Source organism: Meleagris gallopavo, chromosome 3 (genome assembly GCF_000146605.3).
Source record: "Meleagris gallopavo isolate NT-WF06-2002-E0010 breed Aviagen turkey brand Nicholas breeding stock chromosome 3, Turkey_5.1, whole genome shotgun sequence".
Lineage (NCBI taxonomy): Eukaryota > Metazoa > Chordata > Aves > Galliformes > Phasianidae > Meleagris > Meleagris gallopavo.
In genome coordinates, this window is record NC_015013.2 from 23,196,272 (window position 1) to 23,206,293 (window position 10,022).

Below are 10,022 nucleotides of genomic sequence, written 5' to 3' on the forward strand. Positions count from 1 at the left end.
ATAAAACTCAAATCCATGTGGGAAAGTCAGGTCATAAGTCAGTTATAGCTTCTCCTAAGTAAGGAAATGAAATTACTTGCCTGTTTGCTTAGAGCTAATCAGAATTTTTTTTTTTCCTACCTGTTGAGCATTGTAACATGTTTAGTGGCATACACAAAATCAGTGATTATTAGGATAAATAAAATCAGAATTTTTTGAAATTTGAGATTTTCACTTTGTATCATGTCTGTAGAAATGGAGTGAGTATTTGGTGTATAAATCTACACTAGTCCATATTTTAAACTATTAATATTTGTATTAATCTACTCTGAGAATTCCTTATGTTGTACTGTACCACTGAACATAATAACCTGATTTCTGCATTTGGTGAAATGATGTTCTCATCTTGAAGTGTATATTTTGGTTAAAACATCCCTATAAAATAGTAGTGCATTTCTACATTTATAATCACACTGTTTCTGGTCCAGTGGGAAATCGCAGATGAATGGCCTGACCATACAAACTTGTTTGGTTCATAGTACCATGGATGCTATTTATATGATGTTCATGTTGCATCTATTCATGTGAGGATTTTTGTTTACTGAAATTCTTCAAGGTTTTATTGTTTATGCACAGGGAACAGCTATTTTTCAGTTTCAAGGATATACTTTTATTATACTTTGTAAATAAATCTTTGAAGATAGATAATTGAATAGAATATCTGTTGGTCAAAATTTCTAGTATAAAGTTGGAAGCTATGGGGATGAACATAGAAAAGGCATTGCTTAAAAAAAAACTGTCAAAACAATTAAAATTGAAGCACATTGTACTAATGAGATAAGGTAATTTAAAGGGAAGCTGGCTACTCTTTGAAAGGACTATCTCATAGAATGTTTGCCTGTTAATCCTCTCTTTTAGAAGATTTTTATTTATTCAGTATTAAGGGAAATGGAATATCAAAGAGAATCTCAGTGATATTTCATACTTGACTGCTAGTTTGTATAACATTAACAGATGAGATAAAGACGATCAGAAATGAAAGTGAGCTCTTTCAATTTTATAAGAAAATAGAATGGAGTAAAATGTCTTTGGAAATCTCCCAGATATGCACAAGATAGACAACTTCATATTAGCTGTTTTTAATTAACATTTTTGATTCTGGTAGTGTTTTATTTGTGCTAAAATACATATTTGCGTAGTTTGCTTGTATTACTTGTATATTTTTTAGCAATTTCCAAAGGACACCATTAATGAAGAAGTGGTAGAGCTTCTGAGCCCTTATTTTGAAATGGTGGACTACAACATTGAGACAGCGAAGAGAGTATGTGGAAATGTTGCTGGGCTTTGCTCGTGGACCAAAGCTATGGCTGTATTTTTTTCCATCAACAAAGAAGTATTACCCTTAAAGGTAATAAGCAGCATACACACTTTTGCTCCTTCTCCTCCCTACCCGAGTGCAACTGAGGATTTCATCTGCTGGAAACATCAGTTGTCTTATTCCAATTGGTGCATGCCTCTATAGGAATTTATTATGTTGAAAATAGTAACTCTACAGTGAAATTTGCATCAAATGTACTACTTTTTATAGGCTGTAAAGATCATTAAATAGATTATGCAGTTTTATGCCTCTGGGCTCCTTCTGAATTGAAGGTCTGAAGTAGCCATCTAGTTTAATTCACAGTTGCAATTGCTTTATCTTAAGTAAGAAAAAACTCAGGATCTAGTTCTTTTAATGTTCAGCATTTCAATTCATAAAGAGACTGTACAGAGACTTTACACATCAGTGTTATTTAGGGAAAAACTGGCCTAAATAGTCATTGGAAGGTAAGAATGAAAGTCAGGAAGAACATGGTCAGGCATGATTTTGACAGTATGTCAAAATGGGAGTGTAATGAGGGTGACCTAGAGTGAAGGAAGAATTGTTGTTAGCGGTAGTATCTTTCATTAGACTAAGCATAAGTTTTTGGTGACACTGGTCTTTCTAAAGGCCAGTTCAGACCAGCCTTTGTTGGGAAAGGGCTGGTTTGACCTGAAATTTTTTTATTTGTTTTTCTAATTTACATTAGAGCAATTAACTGCAGCTCCCTGCAAGGAGTTAGTTTATTATAGAAATGAAATAAAAGATTTTAATGAATCATGAAATCTCTATTGATTTTTGAAATACAGTGCAGTGAAACTCTTTTTGGCCAATGCTTTGAGATGTTGTATATGGGAATGTACTTATTTTATTTATTTGCTTCGCAGGCTAATTTAGCAATCCAGGAGAACCGCCTAACCACAGCTATGTTGGATCTGCAGAATGCTCAAGAAGAACTGAGTGCAAAGCAAGAAGAATTAGATATTGTACAGGCAGAGTATGAAAAAGCCATGAGAGAAAAACAGGTGAAAGTATCCTTGCAGAAAAGAGACTGTTACAGATGGTTGCCACCCTTGCTTTGAGCAAAACATAATGTATTCCCTCATAACTCTTCATTATTCCTTGGAAAAAGCATTGATAGACAGTGGAAAAAAGTGGTTGGATACTTCCTCTCTGGATCCCTCTCTCCCCTCCTCCTCCTCTTCCTCTCTCCCATCCCTTCAAAAAATATTTTATTTGTGCTATTTTAGTGTCCAGTACTGTAATATCAAGTTTTATTAATATATGATATCAACGTATAATGTATTTGAAATACTGGGCAGATTTTCCCATAACTAATAGGTAACAGGCTTGATTACCCATGCTTTATTATATGTGCCAACATGAAAGTTATGAGGAGATATACTAAAAGGTTGAACCATATTTATCGCAGGTATTTCTAGTAGGTCCTTTTTCCCTGTCACTTTCCCTCCAAATCTATAAAGTGATATGATATGTAATTAAAAATAAATTTTTGCACTGTTGTTATACTGGTTTCATTAGATTTAGAGATTTTTTCTGGCCTATCAGATATATAGCTGTAGACCGTATTTCTTGGTTTATGTTTTTTTATAGGCTTTGCTTGAAGATGCAGATCGTTGCCGGCATAAAATGCAAACAGCTTCAAGTCTAATAAGTGGTCTAGCAGGTGAAAAAGATAGATGGACGAAACAAAGTAAAGAATTTGCCTTGCAAACCAAGAGGCTAGTGGGTAAGCATTTGTTCATGTCCTTGATCTTGGAAGTAAATTAGTTGATTTACTTGTAATGTGTAGTAAAACTAAAAACATTTGGAATTTGAAATGTTTCCTTTGTAGTTCAAGTTTCTCGTTGCAAAACTTGAGGCAATTGTTATTAATTTTCCTGTTTAAACACAGCTAGGAGAAGTCTGCAATCAGGCTGAAGTTTGTTTAAATCCTGCAATACGATACTCTATGCTGTGCAGAAGATGTTACTTGCATAAGATGCAGTACATACTTGTGACACTGATATTTTAACTTGACTGATGTTCATAGTCAGTAGTCCATAGAGTGATGTGTTAGGAAGCACCAGGAAAATTTGTATAAGAGGATATACGTGGAGGAAATGAACATTAATATTAAATCATACTGACTTCTAACTATAGAAGTCAGTAATTTTAAATGTAGTTATTAATGTTAATGAAACTTTTATTTCGTGGAAGTAATTTTTAATTTTATAAACAAACATTTGGAAATACTGTGGCAGTGGAGCTTTTGGAGCCAATTTAACTGTCTGTTTCTGGTATGTGGCTGTCCCTGCAATTCCCTGCTATCAAAACCTTGCCACATAAAACCAATATAATATGTTGTATTAACATATTCTTCTCTTGATTCCTAGAGTTGCACTGAAAAGATAATGTAAATATGTTATCTAGTGGAATGTATCATTACTTTATTATATAATGATCCTGGGGAAAGAAGCTCACGTGTCATCTGCATGGGCCGAAGTACATTCTTCCACTTACTATCAAAAACATTAAAAACTTGAGAAGGAAGAGTCTCCATCAAGAATAGAATTTGAAAATTTATATTTATTTCTTCTTTATTTATTTCCTTTTTTTTTCCTTTTTGTTTCACTTCCTTTTCTTTTTTCAGGTGATGTTCTGTTAGCTACAGCATTTCTATCCTACTCTGGTCCTTTTAATGAAGAGTTCCGCAATCTGCTATTAAATGACTGGCAAAAGGAAATGAAAGCCCGGAAAATTCCCTTTGGTAACAACCTGAACCTCATAGAAATGTTGACTGATGCTCCAACTATTAGTGAATGGAACCTGCAAGGATTACCAAATGATGACTTATCCATACAGAACGGAATCATTGTCACTAAAGCATCTCGTTATCCTTTATTAATTGATCCACAGACACAGGGTAAAATTTGGCTTAAGAACAAGGAAGGCAAAAATGAACTTCAGGTAATAGGAATGCTTGTGATTTCATAGCCTCTAGAAACTCTCAGCTGACAAAATGTGGCAAATCTGTGATTCAAATAATAATTAAAAAGCAGTTTTTATGTGAGAAAGGACATCTTATGTGAGAAAGGATATATCATAGAATCACAGAATGGCCTGGGTTTTAAAGGACAATGATCATCTAGTTTCAACCCCCTGCTATGTGCACGGTCGCCAACCACCAGACTAGGCTGCTCAGTGCCACATCCAGCCTGGCCTTGAATGCCTCCAGGGATGGGGCATCCACAGTCTCCTTGGGCAACCTGTTGCAATGCATCACCACCCTCTGTGTGAGGAACTTCCTCTTAATACTTAACCTAAACCTCCCCTGTCTGAGATTAAAACCATTCCCCCTTGTCCTATTGCTATCCACCCTCGTTAACAGCTGTTTCCCCTCCTGTGTATATGCTCCCTCAACTTTTCCTCATAGGAGACATGCTCCAGCCCTCTGATTACCTTAGTGACCCTCCTCTGGACCTGCTCCAAGAGCTCCATGTCCCTCTTGTGCTGGGGGCCCAAAGCCTGGATGCAGTACTGCAGATGGGGACTCACAAGAGCTGAGTAGAGGAGGACAATCACATCCCTCTCCCTGCTGGCCATCCCTTTTTTAATGCAGCCCAGGATATAGTTGACAACCAACTAAGGCTGTGGCTAATAGGTGATTCTGTGAATTTCTGGTCTCATTGCACTCATAGGATATCAAAACTTTATGTACTGAGCGTTGAAAATTAGCAGTTTGCATTCAATGACATAATACATTGAAACTTATGTTCTCTTGGAGTCACAGTCTTTGCCTTGATTAAGCTATAGGACTGTTATTGTCAGTAATTTATCTGAATAAAATGAAATAATCTTTAAATGTAAAGCAGGCTAAATGTTTGGTTTCTGGACAAAACTTTCCATATAGCTCCACAATTGTATTTTTAGATCACTTCTTTGAATCACAAGTATTTTAGAAATCACTTAGAAGACAGCCTTTCTCTTGGAAGACCTCTTTTGATAGAAGATGTTGGTGAAGAGCTTGACCCAGCATTAGATAATATTTTGGAAAGAAATTTCATTAAATCCGGTTCCATCAATAAGGTAAAAACAAACCAAATGATCAAACAACTGGAAGCAGTGTCCTCTCTGTCCTCCACAAAATAACAGCTGTTAAAGATATGCCTCTAAAATGTTAAAAGTAATTTACACTAGATTAACAGTGATGGAAAGTAGAGTTTAAGTTAATATATAATTAAGACATTTAACCTATACTGTTTCTTATCTCTTTGTTTATGGTAACTTTTAAGTGAAGAAAGTACGAACGTTCCCATTTGCTTGCTTTTGTGGTCTTAATTTGGGCTGTCTTAACCAGAATTGACAGAATGTGTTAACTTATCAGTTAAAGTACTTCATGGATATTTTCAACAAATTCATTACATCAGAACTGTAATTTTAAGCTCTATGTTTGTGCTTTTGAACAGAAAAATACATTTGTTTCTACATTTGGTGCCTGAAAGAACGTGCACTGGCCCTTGATGTCTCAAGACTTCTTTTTCGTACTTTTCTTAAGGTGAAAGTTGGTGATAAAGAAGTAGATGTGATGAATGGCTTCAGACTTTACATTACTACAAAACTGCCAAATCCAGGTTACTCTCCTGAAATTAGTGCTCGAACTTCCATCATTGACTTTACTGTAACCATGAAAGGTCTTGAAAATCAACTCTTGGGTAGAGTCATTCTGATCGAGAAACAGGTAAAAGAAATAATTACATTACTTTCTCCTTACTTTATGTGTTTACCTGTGGAAGGATTCACTTTCATTTTAATTTGTTCCTCTTCCCAGTTTAGAGAGTAACATTCTATCTCTCTCTGTTGTGATGTTAACATAGCCTATTTAGAATGGTTTAAAAGTTGGCTTGGAAAAAAATGACATAAGTTTCTATTTTTTGTTGTTGTTGTTGTTGCAATGGTACCTTATTCACTTTATTTTTCCTGCCTCGCTGACATATAACATGATGAGCATGATCTGTGAAAAGGAAAATGATCCGGAACAGCAACTCATATCCTTCCATCTAAACACTGTGGAGCTCATGACAACATAAACTGTTGCTAAGGACATAGTTTACTTCCTTACTTTGAGAAGAAATGAGCTCACTAGTTTATTTGAAAATGCAGCTATCATAGTCAAACAATTCCAAGTTCAGAATGGCAATACCAATAAGCATACCACCAGTGGCTCTGAATGCTGGTTGGTGTCTTTAAAATTACTGGACACTTAATCTCTCAGACTATAGAAAGTCAACTGGTGTTAGATCAAAAGAGATATTATGCATCTATAACACTATGAATCTATGACTATATTTACTAAAAATTTTGGCAGTGGTTCCAGTTTACTTTCTCTGGAGAGGAATGCATTCCTGTACTTTGGAAGCTATTGAGGTCTTATGGTTGTTTATTTTATTTTTTTATTTGATAGAAGACTTTCCTACGTAATGGCATGAGTTTCCTTGTTAATGTGAAGTAGTTACATTTCCTCCCTGATCAGTCCATAGAATTCATAAGAAAAACAATATTTATTCTGTGAAAACTAGCATTTTGTCAGACAGCTTCATTGCTCTATTAGATTCACTTCAACCAGCAACAGATTGTCAACTCACTATGTAATGGCATTATCACTGTCTGAAACATCCCATGATGTGTATGTACACAAATACTTATGGCCAAACTTTACTTCTGAGTCCTGCAACACAACATACTCCTCAGAATGGCAGTTGTTTTATTAGCAGATTCCTTCAGTTATCACAGTTTCTTTTTGATCACTCAGGCAAATGCACATCAGAAGCCATATGTTTTTTCATCTTTTTCTGCCAATAAAAATAATCACTGAAAATGGATCAGTGAGCCCATTCTAGTGGTCAGTTCTACAGGCTGAGATCTCTGAAATGAAAATATCTTTGTTTTTATAGAGTGGTTAAGAGTCACTGCCTGTACTGTCAGAATTGTTGTTGAGTTGTTGGCATTTTGTTTTCCCCACAGTATTTTCATCGTGTTTAATTTCACAGCCTGAATGCTGAATAATTCCATTATATACTCTACTTGTTCTTCTCCAACACATTAAAGCGAGCATAGCAGAAGGCCAGCGCAGCTGAACATAAGAACTCTTGACTGAGCTCAGACATAAAAAAGAAGTACTGTGAAGGTGAAATCAGGGGCATTACCTGTACGTGTAGGAATGGAGTTAGGAAAGCCAAAATTCAGTAGGATCTTAAGCTAATGAGTGAGGTGAAGAAAAGTCTCTGTAAGTACATCGGCAGCAGAACAGACTTAAAAATTTAGTGCTATTCCTCCATGGGGCAGGGAACCCAGTGGCAGGGGCTGTATGGAAAGCTGAGGAACTCAGTGTCTTTTTTGCCTCAGTTTCCATAGGTAAGATTTGCCAGCAGGCCTCTTGGGTTCCCAAATCTATTAGCAGTCTGTAGGAATCGAGCAGTATTCACTGTAGAAGATAGCTTTAAGGATCTCTTAAGCTCATTAGACAAACACAAGTCTGTGGGATCAGATGAGCTGTTACTTAGGGTGCTATAAGATCTGGCTAATGCCATTGGATTCTGGTCTCTATCATCTTTGAAAGGCTGCAACATCAGGAACAATTCTTAGTGACTCCAGCCTGTCTGCAAGAAAAACAAGGAATATCCTAATAACCACATGCTGATCAGCCTCACTTCAGTACCTGAGAAAGTTATGGAACAAACCCCCCTAGAAGCTTCTTCTAAGCATGTGAGGGACATCAAGCAGAAAGGCAGATGTAATATTCAATTTGTTTGCTGTTTGGCATGCCCATTGGTAGAATCTGTGTGTCATACATTTAAAAGAATATTGATTACCAGGAAGAATACTGATACTGATTTCTTCTGTTCCTTCAGAACGTTAAACCAACCTGTGGGATGAGAGCTAAGCTTGTCAATGGGTAGCTGGTATTTCTGTGAGGTTACTTAAGTTAACTTTAGTTAATCTTCATTTCCTAGAGCATTTGGCTTTGAGAGACTTGATATGTCTGAATCGTATATAACTTACACTGTTTTAATTATATGACTGTTTTCTTTGCAACGTTGGTTGCTATGTAACTTGCAAAAGAAATTTCTTATTTAGCATATTAGAAATAGTTATGACAGATTAGTAGTAGAGCTATAGTATTCAAAAAATATTTGAAGCCTTGTAAATTTTTACATTGATATTTCTAGTTTTGTGGTGGGGAAAGGCACACAGGTTGAGTGAAAATTTTTGCACTTGTGAATAATTTTGTGACAGCCATGAAGCTATTTAGCAGCTTTTGTTACATAATTTTAAGAACTAGCATTCCTTGATGAAGATTGTGAAGTGACATCAACAACTGAAATCACTTAAACAACACTAGATTTGAAATAACTTCTTTGGTGCAAGTTCCTTCTGTTTAGCAATGTGGCTTGCTTTTTGCATTCCAGATACTACAACTAGAAATATTTGAAGATATGCAGAAAACTTTCTCATGTGTACTCTTTCTGATCTGCACAAAGTATTTTTAAAAGCTTAATAAATGGATTTTTCACTTCAAAATCTAGTATTCCTTCACTTGCTTTATTTTGATCATTTTGTTTCAAACATTTTTCTTAGGCTCTTCTTGCAAGGAAAACAGCTTTCTTTTGTTTAAATATGTTGCACTCTAAAATATATTTAACCTTTTCAGTTGCACTTGGTGCAACATGAAATTTAATTTGTCTGGTTTTTCAACATAATTATTTAATTGAATGCTAACATTCTTTTAATGCTATACTTTAAAAAATTGTTTCTGCTTCATGAAGCCTAAATAATTCTTCTCTTGCTTGTAATTGCTACCTGCTTTTTTTCTTCAGTTCCATTAGACTTCAAATGATTGAAACTGATTTAATAGCAGGTTTTTTTGCCTTTTATTTCATCTGTTCTTGTCAGAATCGTTGAATTTATTTCTACGTCTGCTACACAGTTTGACCTATACATTGCTCTGTGACAACAATCTCAATAAATCTTTTCTACCTGGTGGTGATATGTTTCATCAGACCATTTGCACAGTGACAAGAAAAAGAACTAAATATGATAATGAGATGAATATATATATTTTTAGAATATATATATTTTTTAATTTCCTTTTTAAGATTAAGAATTTTCTTTCAAAGAACAAAACCCTTCAAATATTTAGGAATGTTAAGCAGAATGTAGAAGTGAGAAGACTGTAAGTTTAGGAAGCAGAAAAAGTATGTAGCAGTTGTGTTTAAATGAAGGTTATTGGAATGGTAAAAAATTGTTTGTAAGCCTTGCTAAGGTCTCAGGTTCATGATGCCTCTGGTACTTTATAAGATAGCGTGTCATATCCTGGTTTTATACCTACTTGGAAGTAGAAGCAGCCTAAATGCAGTGCTTGGATGGACTTCGCAAAGGTGGAGTGAAAACGCTCTCCAACTCCACCAGACCTTTGTAAACAGTACAGGAGACTTTTTCTGTAGACATAGCTAATATCTCTATCATCTGTCTCAGTAATTATTGATAACTGGGCAGATTCATATTTATTTCTGAAAGGCTCTTACCCTTCCTTTCACTTTTTTCATCCTTCTTACCTCATTGTATTGAAACATATATATTTTTTCAGTGGAGTATTTTTCTTTCTGAGGAATTTATATTTAACAAG

At 35.2% G+C, this 10,022-nt stretch overlaps 1 protein-coding gene across 1 annotated transcript in view; it reads left to right on the top strand.

Annotated features, from left to right (window-relative positions):
* Positions 1 to 10,022, top strand: part of DNAH5 (dynein axonemal heavy chain 5) — a 108,666-nt gene that overhangs the window by 78,778 nt on the left and 19,866 nt on the right. Inside the window, 6 exon segments of the mRNA XM_019613825.1 lie at positions 1,208 to 1,387; positions 2,224 to 2,361; positions 2,951 to 3,086; positions 3,990 to 4,306; positions 5,270 to 5,425; positions 5,895 to 6,077. Coding sequence (XP_019469370.1) covers positions 1,208 to 1,387; positions 2,224 to 2,361; positions 2,951 to 3,086; positions 3,990 to 4,306; positions 5,270 to 5,425; positions 5,895 to 6,077 — 1,110 coding nt within the window.